Source organism: Coptis chinensis, chromosome 9 (assembly GCF_015680905.1).
Source record: "Coptis chinensis isolate HL-2020 chromosome 9, ASM1568090v1, whole genome shotgun sequence".
Classification (NCBI taxonomy): Eukaryota; Viridiplantae; Streptophyta; class Magnoliopsida; order Ranunculales; family Ranunculaceae; genus Coptis; species Coptis chinensis.
In genome coordinates, this window is record NC_141464.1 from 81,846,296 (window position 1) to 81,859,170 (window position 12,875).

Here is a 12,875-nt window from a genome sequence, read left to right on the forward strand (position 1 = left end):
ATATCCTAATATTTTGTACTATGATGTAGATTGACTAATTTCGACTTCAAGCATTTGTAGACCGTATTGACGTAATAAATGTAATTTAAGAAAAGAATTAAAAGATGGTGAATTTTGTTGACCATTTGATTTGTGTTCGTAGCCAACTAGCCATGCTGTATGGACTCATTTGCAATCCATAAGCCCAAAAGGCCCATATAGAGATACGAACCAAAACTACTACGTGTCTCCCGCTGCCTAAAATTCAAAAACAATTCCCGCGGCATAAAATTTAAAAAAAAAAAGCGCGAAGATTTCATAACAATAAAACAAACCCAAACAAAATTTCCAGTCATTCCATGAAACAAAAATGATAGAATTAGACGACGTAGATGAAGATTTCCTCTCACAAATCGAAGCAGCAGAGACAAAAGCAATAATAAACCAAAAACGTAAACGAATCATCAACAACAACCAAGAAGAAGCACATAATAATAATAATAAGCGCAATAATAGTTTGATTACTGTGTCTGATGACGCGTGTTTTAAGTGTGGGAAATTTGGGCACTGGTCTCGTGACTGTGATAGTAATAGTGGATTAGGGAATGAGACAGTGGTGGTGGATGATGACAAGGCATGTCCATGTGGTTTGGGGCTTTGTATTGTTTATACTGCTAATACTGAAAGGAATCGAGGGAGGAAGTTTTACAGATGTCCTGCTAGAGAGGTATATTGAATATGTTATGCTTTGGTTTTTTAAAAGTTCTACTCTTTGTCGAATTAGTAAACTTAGTGAGTTTTGCTATATAAGAATTAGGTTCTAACTTGTAAGTATATATATCTTTTCTCACCCATACACTAGATAACTGCAAGCAGTGGGGGCGTGAGCGGAGGTGGAGAAGAGAGAGGGAGAGATGGGTTTGTGGTGGGGAGAGAGAGAGTTGGGTTTGGTTGAGAAGGAAGGAGGGAGAGGGAGAGAGAAATTGCTCGAGAATGAGGACAGACAAAAACCAACCAAAATACTTTTTGGGCCACATACCTCCTGTCGGCCCAGAACTCTGAGTTTGTTGATACTGTGTATGAGGTCAATTTCTAGGATGCATAAGAATATAAGATCCGTTTAAGACAATTTATTGTTGAAGATAGTAATAGTCTTGGAAACGTACACATGTTATGCTTTGGTTTTTGATAATCGAGCGTCTAAGATTCTTGCTATGCTTGATATTGACATTTGAATTATGTTCCAGGAAAACGGAGGTTGTGGATTCTTTGAGTGGTGTGATAGTTCGTCAGCAACTCCGACTTCTAATGTTGCACAGTATTCAACACCTATACTTAGTTCATCATTTCCAGATGTTGCTTGTCCTTGCGGTGCAGGTGTATGCTTGATTAGGACTGCAAAGACTGAAAAAAATATGGGTCAGCAGTTCTACCGATGTCCTGCAAATCAGGTAGGTGTTATATGAATTTGCAGTTCCGAATTTACATAATTTTTCCCCTCACATTTATTTTATCCTTGGGGGCATTCCCTCTTAGAGAAGCTACACAAAGTATCACTTCCGGAATGTATGTTACTGTGAATTGTATGTTAATGACTGTAATGTAGAAGTATGTTTTGTATAAAGAAAATAAAGTATCATCTCGAGATATTCAATCTCTGAACTTCATTCGTACAAATAGAATTAGTAAGAATCTGATCAGCAGTTTTTATTAGAAAAGGATGTCAGGTTATATAGGTTTACGGAAAGTAATTAATATTATTTTATGCTTAATGGTATTTGTAAATAAGATATACAAGCACCTCAAACATCAAGGTTATTACTTAGTTATGGCTCAAAGCCTCATACAATTTCCTCTACTGCAAAAGTGGAAGAGAAGAATGTGAATCAAACAACAACTGCTCAAGGTTAGAATCCAATATAGTATCAACCCATATGACTCTCTAGTCATAGGCAGTGTTACCAATTATGATTAGTGATTTTGTCGATAGAAGTCTGAAGGTGTCATTTACTTTTAAGAAAGATTGTAAAGGTAACCTTTTTTGTTTTATTTTATAATTATTTTTGTTTCCTTCAGTTTGATATGATTGTCTAAGCTATAGCATTAGCTTATTATTGATGCTGCCTTTGGGATACCAGCACTTTTAGCAAAACTTTACTGGTAAAAAAGGGCAATATTGATAGGTGGCCCAACTAGAGAAACCTATATCAAGGATGTTTATCGAAATTCTGCTGCAATCTGAAAACTTCAAAACTTTAATTGGATTTGGCTTCCATGAGATACTAGGGATACCTGTACTCTTGAGGCTTGACTCATCAATGAGCTTTTCTTATAAATCTTCTTTAAGTAGCAATGGTTGTATGCTAAATATTTACTTTCTACCTAGCAAAGCCTAAAGAAAATTGAAGTGTGGGAGATCTGTTGCAATTCCATGAAATGGTGAGATTACTTTAATTATTTTAATGAGCAAGTTGTGAAATGTGTATAAGCTATTTGAAGCACCTTTTTCTTCACAGCTTATCATAGTACAAGCCTGGAAGGATGCAATAAATATCAGAATCACGGTGATGCCTTAATAATTTGTAATTGAGGACTGAAAAGGTTGTAGCTCTTACATGCACTTTTGTTTACGAATTAGTGGAGTTTGTTAAATTATAGGCCAACTTTTACTGATAAGGAAGGATTTTCTGATGGATGTGCCTACAGATGGATGGTCTTCGACAGTTTCTTGTAACTGAACTAAGTAACGAATGGTACCATCTAATGTGCTGATTGATCTGGTTTAGAACTAAATTTCCAAGATATTTGGAATAAAATATTTTATCATCAAGCATAACTGCTTAAATGAAATAATTATTCGTGACTGCTCCCCTATTCTGACTATAGAGATTGTGATGTCAGAAACTATCATATACTTAAAGCAGTGTGTCATCTTTCCTGTTGATGCCAACACCTATACAAGTAACATGTCATCTCATATGATACCAAAGTATGCTCCTCTGAAATGCTGCTTGTTTTGCCTAAATGTTATATGCGAAGTTGTGAACAGGCTGACACTAATATTTTTCCTGTGGTAACTTCTTGAAGATCGTATCCTGATTTACTTGGAGTCACTAGCATGTTTTAGTCCACCTCTTTTTCTTTGTTTTGCAGGAAAGCTCCTGTGGCTTCTTTCAATGGTGCAGTGAGCGCAGCTCAACTGGTGCGCTACAAGCGAATACCTTCAAGACCAGTAACTTGAGCAGTTCAAGCAACAAAAGCTATGGTGAAAGTAGAGGTAATTCCTGTTTTAAATGCGGTCAGGATGGACATTGGGCTAGGGATTGCCTCGAGCCTTCTTCTGGTTCTTCTGTTGATTTTGGAGGAAAGTCTGCTTCATCAGGTACATGCTATAAGTGTGGCATCTCTGGACACTGGTCTAGGGATTGCCTGAAGCCTTCTTCTGCTTCTTCAGTTGAAGTAGCTGGAAGCTCTGTGTCGGCAGGCTCATGCTACAAATGCAGCAAATCTGGACACTGGGCTAAGGATTGCCCTGGTCAAAATCCAAAAGCTGGCAGATGGCGGTAAAAATATTAGATTTTCTTTTGTTCCTTTTCCAGAGATGAATATAGAGATGCTTTACTCAGTCTAGTGCTTGCTTGGTTTGGTGTTGAATAGTTCTTACTTGGTTTGGTGATAAAGGAAAATTCTATCAAATCCTTGTCCAGGTACAATAAGAACTCTGTTCCCCTTAATATTACTTTCTTACTTTATTGTTACATACTAAAAAAAAAAAAAAAAACATCCAACTTTTTCTTCTGTGCTGTAATTGTGGTGTCTTACTAGATCATTTACCGGCTCCTCCATCTTGTGGTAGAAGACGGGTTGACTGGTTGGAGCTTCCGGACGATATTCTACATTTTGTTGCAAATAGATTTATCGACGTTAAAGATGTAATCCACTTTGCTGCTGTTTGTAAGCAGTGGCATCGTTTTGTTTATAATGAACTTAGTGTTTCAATTTCAATTCACCACCAAGTTCCTTTGCTTATGCTTCCTAGCCAAGTCGACCCTGATGGAACAACACAAAGTTTATACAATGCTATCGAGAAGAAGCATTTCCAGTGGGAATATAATTACCAGTCCCTAAGAATAGGTTCATCTTAAGTTCTAGCCATGGATGGTTGGTCATACTTTATGGTCATACGCGTGAGCTTGTTTACCTGTGAAACCTCTTTTATGTAAATATAAACTAGAATGTAGTTGGTGTGTGGTTCCTCACTTCCACCACTAAAAACTCTACCAAAAGCGATGCTGATTCAGTGAAATTCATTCTGCGATTTCAAAACTGGATCGTTGCCTCCTGTGAGGGAAACACCTATTAGGCTACCAACTACTTAGCAACTACTTTTTCAAGTTGATTATTGTTCCTTATTCTAGCGAAATGTACATGAATTGTTTCCAAGTAAACAGGCACAGGCGCAGGCGCACAGCCTGTATGGTAACAGTGGTGATATTGGTAATACCTTTGTTCACCGCTACTTCAGCTAAAAGAGTTAACAACAATAAGTTCATACTTTTGAAACAAAGCAGTAGTGGGGTATAGTTGATTGAACTCGGTGTTGGAAGCTTTGACAAAAGTTCCTATTAGAATTAAGTCATAACCGAAAAATGAAAATTCCTTAAGCTATGAAACTCTAGACTGGTAGCATAACAACTTTCCTAACAAACTAACTGTTTCTCACCAGCATCTATGGACTTGTGGCAGATTGTATAACCGACTCATTAGATGTCTATATCTGAACTGATGTACGTGTAAGCATTAAGGTTTGGACTATACTTTTCATTTTGGTTTATTGTTTCGCCCAGCTCCTGGTCCTTCATCTCTTCAAGCCTTCTCTTATACTGATTGAGCTGGTTGTCCGGACACACGCCGCTCAACTGTAGGATTTTGTGTGTTCTTGGGTCTTAATCTTATCTCTTGGACTGACAAGAAACAACCGACTGTGTCTCGTTCTAGTCCTAATCTTATTATCTCTTGGCAGTGAACATTCTAAAAAATATAATCAAGCTGCTAGTGCCAAGACTAGTTTTACTGATAAAATAACTCTCGACTGAAGGAATCCTTATCAACCCTACTACCCTAGCATTGTTGGTATCTGACTCAGATTTGGATAAACCATATAGTTAAGGTTTTGGTTTCCTATTCTAAATAAGATTCTAATTTGATACCCACCTTTATAAATCTGACTGAGACCGGTTGGTGGGATTTGTAAGGTTCAATTTTGAGAGAGAGTTTGTGAATTCTTCGGGATTCGTTTGTGAGTGATTGTACTCTATTTGTTTATCTCTTGATTAGTAAAATTATCCTCTTTTGTTTGGTGGATTAGGCTAACGCCAAACCACGTAAATCTCGTCTCCACTTCTATTGGTTATTCGCTTTGTATTGGTAAGTGTTTTAATTGATTTGTTTTTTGTTGATTTCTATCACCACATTCAATCTTCTTTGTCCAATTGTCACGCTTTCGCATTCGTTTACGTAACAAATTGGTATCAGAGCTAAGGTTCTACCTAGGGCTTCTTTTGTTGGTTTATTGATTGTTTTGTGGTATATGAAAGTTTGAGAAAGTATGGCGACGGATCCTCTATCGGGTACTACTTCTATGACGTCTAAGGAGAAATCACCTCCTACGATTTTGAATATTAACCATGCAAGAATTGATGTGGAAAAATTTGATGGATCTAACAATTTTAGTATGTGGCGTTGTGAAGTTATAGATGTACTATGCCAACAAGACTTGGATGATGTGTTAGACGAAAAACCATCGGATATAGAGGAGAGTGTTTGGGTTAAGAAAAATAGGCGAGCTTGTGGTATCATAAGATCGTGTTTGGCTAGGGATGTGAAGTACCTTGTTCTCAATGAGACTTCGGCCAAGGAAATCTGGAGAATCCTTGAAGAGAAGTACTTAGATAAGACAATAGAATGTCGTGTCTTTATGAAATCAAAGTTGTATGATATGAGAAAGAAAGAAGGTATTTCATTGTCCCAGCATATGAACGAGTTTAACAAGTTACTTACCGACTTGTTGAACATTGAAGAAGAAACGAAAGATGAAGACAAAGCTTTCCATTTGTTGAGATCTCTTCCCAAGGAGGAGTATGGGCATATAAAACCACCATTATGTTGGGAAGAAAGCTTTGAACTATTAGAGGTGGGATCTGCGTTGACAAGTTGGGATATGATGAACAACAATGAAAAGGAGTCAAGAGAGTCGAGGTAAGAGGGAGGTCTAATAATCGTCCAAACTCTGGTGGTGGAAGAAGTAAATCTCGTTCCAAGTCGAGAGGGCCAAATCTAGCCCGTGATGAGTGTGTTTTTTGTCATGAGGTTGGACATTGGAAAAATGACTGCAAGAAGTTGAAACACAAGTAGAAAGATACTGAGCAAAAACAGTCTAATGTCAACATTGCTCAAGGAGGTAATGATTCTGATAGTTCAAATTTCTCTTTTCCTGTTACATCGAGTATTTGTTTCATTGATTCCAGTCATTGGATTTTGGATACAGGTGCTACCTATCATGTTTGTCCCATAAGGGAGTGGTTTACAAGTTTCAAGGAGCTTGAAAGTGGTGATGTGTTGATGGGGAATGATCAACCCTGTCGCATTATGGGGATGGGTAATATTCGTCTCAAGATGTATGATGAAACAGTTAAGGAAATAAAAGATGTTCGATATGTTCCCGCTTTGAAGAAGAATCTTATCTCAACTTTTACAGGGGATGTTTGATCATGGTCTTGCATGAGTTGTATGGTGTATACCAGATTCAAAAATGTTCCAACTAAGAGTATTGAAATGTAAAACTCAATCAATGATGCCACTGACCATGCCACCCCAGGATATAACATCCAATTCCTAGTAGTCAGTCAAACACACCCTTTGACGATATACAGTCAACACCACAAGCAAAAATCTCTCCATTAGGGTCTCTACAAGCTAAGTCACAACTCCATTCACAATCAAATTCATTGCCACCAAGTTAGCTCTGTCAACTATGACTTGTGATCAAACACCATAGTTCCTGATCAACACCATAGTTCTTCATCACCCAAATCTTAATCTCATTAGTACCAGACTTGTGATCAAACAAAGTTTCCCACCCAACACCCCCACATTTATTTTAGCTAAGTCGTAGAACCTCTTGAACGTACAACCTCTTTTTTTCTTCGTGAGTGCTACCCAATGTATGGACCCTTCTTTTGGGGCTAGGTCTATTTACGGTTAAGAAAACTAAAGAGATAAAGATGGAACCATTAATCAAGGGATTTGCCCATAAAAAAAAAATAAAAAAACCGATTCTTTATTCCCAAAAAGATAAGAACCCCATTCTCAAGAGAAGGAGACCTCTCAGTACAAAACAAGAGGCAACCCCATTCTCAAAGGGCCTTCTCAGCTCACACACACTCTCATCATGTGCAGAGAAAGACCCCATTCTCAAGGGGAGAGAAGAAAAAGAAACATGGATCTCAAATAAAGGTATACAATTATTTATTTATTTATTTTGTCAGAAGGTCTAAACAATAAATATAAACAAAATTATACATTTATTTCAATTCACAAAACTAGAATGTCGTTGACTACTTAAGAATTTAAACCATTAATTTAATATTGACTGACAAAGTTAACTACTTAAGCACTTAAACCATTAATTTATACTACTATGTCTATATATATCTTTATAATCTAGTCCACAAGTCTATAACAATTCAACAAATTGTTAAGTTCATATAATATTATAAGTTGATATAACCTTATTATCATGTGGAGAAAACTATAACAAAATTAACATTGAAATTAAAAAATTACCTTGTTTTGTTTTGTTATATATTTGTTTTTTGTTTTTTTTAAGTGGAAATTTTATTGATAATGATAACAAATTTTACAAATAATTAGGACAAACGTTATGTCTATATATATCTACATAATCTAGTCCACAAGTCTACAACAATTCAACAAATTGTTAACTTCTTATAATATTATAAGTCTATATAACCCTACTATCATGTGGAGATAACTATAAAAGATTAACATTGAAAGTAAAAAAAATTACCTTATTTTGTTTTGTTATATATTTGTTTTTGTTTTTTATGTGAAAATTTTATTGATAATGATAACGAAGTTTTACAAATAATTAGGACAAGCACTATGTCTATATATATTTACATAATCTAGTCCACAAGTCTACCATAATTTAACAAATTGTTAACTTCCTATAATACTATAAGTCTATATAACCCTACTATCATGTGGAGAAAACTATAAAAAATTAACATTGAAAGTAAAAAATTACTTTGTTTTGTTTTGTTATATATTTGTTTTTTGTTTTTTTAAGTGAAAATTTTATTGATAATGATAATGAGTTTTACAAATAATTAGGATAAACGCTATATCTATATATATATCTATATAATCTAATCCACAAGTCTACAACAATTCAAAAAATTGTTAACTTCCTATAATACTATAAGTCTATATAACCATACTATCATGTGGAGAAAATTATAAAAGATTAACCTTGAAAGTAAAAAATTACCTTGTTTTGTTTTGTTTTGTTTTTTGTTTTTTGTTTTTTTTAAAGTGTTTTGTTTTGTTTTTTGTTTTTTGTTTTTTTAAAGTGGAAATTTTATTGATAATGATAACGAGTTTTACAAATAAATAGGACAAGCGTGCAACAAGCTCTGCAAGTCTTTTATGAATTTGTTTTTTGTTTTTTGTTTGGGTTAAGGTCTAATACATGTTTAAGAATTGAGAATGAAAGAAATAAGGGAGAGTTTACGGGTTTATTATGGGTGATTAGAATTATACAAACTGACCGGTTGGGCTTTAGGCCTTTGGCTATTTATTTTAGTCTCATTAACCCATCAAACCTTCAAAAACACATTTGTCCTTATTTAATGGTTTTGGACTTAAAATAAATGATAAATAATAATTTTGTAAGGGCAAAAAGAGAAGTAAAAAGAAACGTTGGTTTATTGGAATATTTTTTATTAGTTTTTTTTTTCATACTATTTTTTTTTGTTGATTATATTCTCACTATAGTTGTGAAAATTTTAGAGGTGCGGTAGTAGAAGTTTGCTAAAAAAATGGGGGGGAGGTGCGATTCTTTATAGTTCGAAGATTTTTCTAGGCAATTAGTTATGTGATAGTGGAGCTTTTCTAATCTCAGGGGTTACAACTGCCCCCACATGCACCACCCTAGATCCATATATGGGCGGAAGCAATATCAAGACTCAGGGGGTGCGACTGCCCCCACATGCATGCACCCTTCCTACCCCATAAATGGTCGTAATATTTAACTTGTTTGAGGGAACATATGGCTGAAAGATTAACGATAAATTCGACTGTAGCCAGTAATCGATTTGGTTGACTAGTGACTAGGGTTGATCGGACCCTAACCGGCCGGCAGCCCAATAAGCCAGTTAGCATGGGTTCTAGTTAAGGCAAGTCAACTAAGGTTTCAGTCAACACTGGTCAATAATCTTGATCAAAGTTTTCTAAAACCTAGGTTCATTATGTTCGGTCAATCTTGACCGTACTGCGCTTAGAGCATTTCTAGGTGGTGGTAGCATCAATTGTCAATTTTGTGAACAAGTATGTGAATGTTTGTTCACAAACCGGTCCATCTATGGGTGGAAGTAATATCAAGACTCACTTTTGTTTCTTGAAAAAACCGAGGCAGCGGAAGAAGAAAGAGGGGTGAGAATTTTTTTGTTTGTTTTTCTTGTGAAAAAGAGATGTGAGGAAGTGAGACCAGTTTGATGGCTTTATAGAGGAGAACGGGTACACGTGTCCAGAGATTATCGGCGTAGATTTCTTTTGATATTTATAACTGTTGTTGTACCTTTTCTTGTTTATTTCACGTGGTCTAGATTATAGGACGTTATCTTTTATTCTACTCCTTCACACACACGATTACACCTTACTATTAATTTCAGTTATAAGGGTTTACCTGATTGGGCTTTAACAACCAACTTGGTATTTAAGTTTGTAATTGGGCCTTAAATGAAGAAATGGAAATTTAAGATTAGCCTAACGAAACTCATTATTTTGGTGGCTTACAAACCAACTTACAAATTGCAATTTCATTAATCATAGATCATGAATATCAAAATCCCACCCCCTACAGGTCTACAACACAACACACAACAACGTTAGAGGAACCAGTGTGATAAATATACACTTTTGAAACTGCTTTTGAAATGGGTAAACATTTAACGCTAGCTTGGAATTTTGTTTCTTAAGAAAAATAAAAACAAAAACTATGTTTTAATCGTCAAAAAATGGCATGTACTGGTTAAGTGTTGGTTGTATGGTAGGTCAAGACGTTAGAGTGATGCATCAAGTGATTGTTGCTATTGTTACATTATCTGGAATTCTGGCCACTTGCATCTGAATACATATCAATCAGCAAAATACCTGCAGACCACATCGCATCCAAATAGCCAAGGGTCAATAATAATTTGTTGGCGAGGCCGCTTAGTCTCAATAGCCACAACACAAGTTTTGGTCACGCACTATTATCAGTCCAAGCTAAGTTTTATTTCGGCAAGAGACTTAAAAGCCAAACTGGTAGCCCTCAAATATGCTACTCGAATCTTAGATTGTACGAGGGGACACACTCTAATAAAGGACATAGTGAGTGCACTTATAAGGATATAGTGAAATAAAACCAGAGTGAGGAGGAAATCCCAAGTATTGCAAAGGGGTTGCATCAAAGGTTTCTCATTTAGTCATATTATGTGACAACTAAAAGTACCATATAAACTGATAACAGCAGCATCTCCAGTAACTACAATTCATGGTATAGCGAAATAGGAAAACAAAATGATCTAATGGTCTTCATGGTAGAAATACAATTATTACAAATCTTCGGAACTCTTGTGGGACTCAAAAAAGTTTGCATGATCACCTGAATTAATCCAGCACGATTCAATCATATCCCGATTTCTCGTGCATATACTGGGTTTTCAATAAGATGCATTTTCTAATCATTGATTAAAAGATTGTTCTGAGCCTTTGAAACAATAGATGCTCCAAGAAAACATGATGTTGGAACCATACATGAATATCCGTATCGGTATCGGTAACAGAATTAAGCTTTTGGTGGTGTTCTTCCAATCAAACATTCAAACCTACAAAGACAATAGATAAACTTGTGTAATGGAGGAAAAAAAAAGGTAAACTTGTGTAAGGTACAGAGCAGCTTGAATATCCTGATGCATTACCAGCTTAGCTAGGTTAATTAAAAACAGGTTTTTACCTCATTTGAGGTCGATAGGAATTCTTAAACCATCATAAGCAAGTTCAACGGGGATTCCTTCTCTAAACAAAGAAATTTAGGGGAAAAGAATTCAGCCTTCAGAAGTTCAGAAAGTGCAAGATAACCAGTTTATACTTTTAAGAGTTTTGTATTGAAACTAAGAGGTTATGACCTGGGTAGGTAATATGGAAATGGCTATTACCTTCTAGACCACTCTCTAAGGGCCTGATTGTCCTTGTGGTGATCAAACTCATGAGTCATTCCGATTAGCAGAGCTCGTTTTGGACATAATCTTTTTACAGCATCCAATGTCTGGAAAAAAAAATGTGACTTCAAAAGTTTTTGTGACTTTAAGTGTTCTAAGGAGAGTACTGTATAGAAGCACTAACCTGAGGCAAGCAGAAGTGAGTATTATGTGATCCGGTCTAGACAAACCGGCAAAAATATGCAAAAAGAACATGAGAAAAATATTAAAGACCAAATTTTAAAAGAGAACATCTATTTAAGAAAAAAAAACAAAGGTACTCCATTACGAAGTAGGCATTGAATCTAAGGCTGTTATTTAGACTGACCTTATAAAGTGTGTCTAAGATTAGAAGATCCAATTGTCCAGCTCCAGTTTTCAAAATAACTGCAGAAGCAAAACTGCCTTGGTAAAATAAAAGAAAAAGATAAATACAAATCAAGATTACTTGAATGCTCTATATCAAATCCAAGGTTATGGACATCCATTGTTACGCTTGTTATATCTAAGGGCTTCATAAAAACGCTATTCCATTACTACCCAGAGTATCCAAGCTTTCTCATTTGCTGAACCCTCCTTTATACCCTAGCCCACCAAGCCTCTTAAATTCCAATAGATGAGTCTAGGTTGTCTGACATATGTGTTTATGCAAATTCCAATAGACGAGTCTAGGTGGGAAGGCAGACAAGGGGCATGTAAGAATACACATCAAAAGGGCAATACTACGAGCACATGAGCTATCTGGTGGCACCATGGACAACACCACCTAGGAACTGGAAACACTTCATGCCTTCGGACTGAGAAATAAGCTGAGAAGAGCACCAAAGATGCCCAAGTGTTACTGGCCTGCTCCACCACCTGATTTCCTAAAAGTCAATACGGATGGTTGTGCCTGCTCCACCACCTGATTTCCTAAAAGTCAATACGGATGCCCAAGTGTTACTGGGGAACAATCTTTAGGAAGAATACAGGAGAAGTAATTGGAGTATACATTGGAGGACCTGGGATCGATACAAATTATGTGGCTGAATCAAGAGCAATAGTGGAAGGTATAACAAAAGCAATGGAGATGTGGTACACAAAAATATGGGTGGAGTCGGACTCAACTGCAGCAATCAAAGCATTTCAAACCAACTCAGTGCACTGAAAAGTAAAAGCTGACTGGGAAAGGATCAAAGGAAATGCATGTATAGTTCTCACAAGCACATGGAGGGAAGCAAATTTCGGAGCAGACTTGAGTGCAAAGAAAGGAGCAACCTTAACAAATGGACAGAAGCAATGGTGGGAAAACAGGCCTAGTTTTGTACACAGAGTAGAGAATCAATACTCTACCTACTTTAGACTTATTTCTTA

General features: G+C 36.0%; 2 protein-coding genes across 2 annotated transcripts in view; one reads left to right on the forward strand and one right to left on the reverse strand.

Annotated features, from left to right (window-relative positions):
• The first annotated feature begins 344 nt into the window (after positions 1 to 344).
• Positions 345 to 4,348, forward strand: LOC147478679 (uncharacterized). Its single transcript, XM_086583958.1, has 4 exons — positions 345 to 706; positions 1,227 to 1,430; positions 3,133 to 3,686; positions 3,805 to 4,348. The coding sequence occupies exons 1-3, from the start codon at positions 350 to 352 to the stop codon at positions 3,544 to 3,546; spliced, it is 975 nt and encodes a 324-aa protein (XP_086440084.1). The 5' UTR covers positions 345 to 349; the 3' UTR covers positions 3,547 to 3,686; positions 3,805 to 4,348.
• Positions 4,349 to 10,724: 6,376 nt separating this feature from the next.
• LOC147478680 (putative hydrolase C777.06c) overlaps positions 10,725 to 12,875 on the reverse strand; it is a 49,712-nt gene continuing 47,561 nt past the window's right edge. The window contains exons 9-10 of the mRNA XM_086583936.1: positions 11,279 to 11,340; positions 10,725 to 11,150 (exon numbers count right to left, since the gene is read on the reverse strand). Coding sequence (XP_086440062.1) covers positions 11,280 to 11,340 — 61 coding nt within the window. The 3' untranslated portion in view covers positions 10,725 to 11,150; position 11,279. The remainder of the gene's footprint in view (positions 11,151 to 11,278; positions 11,341 to 12,875) is intronic.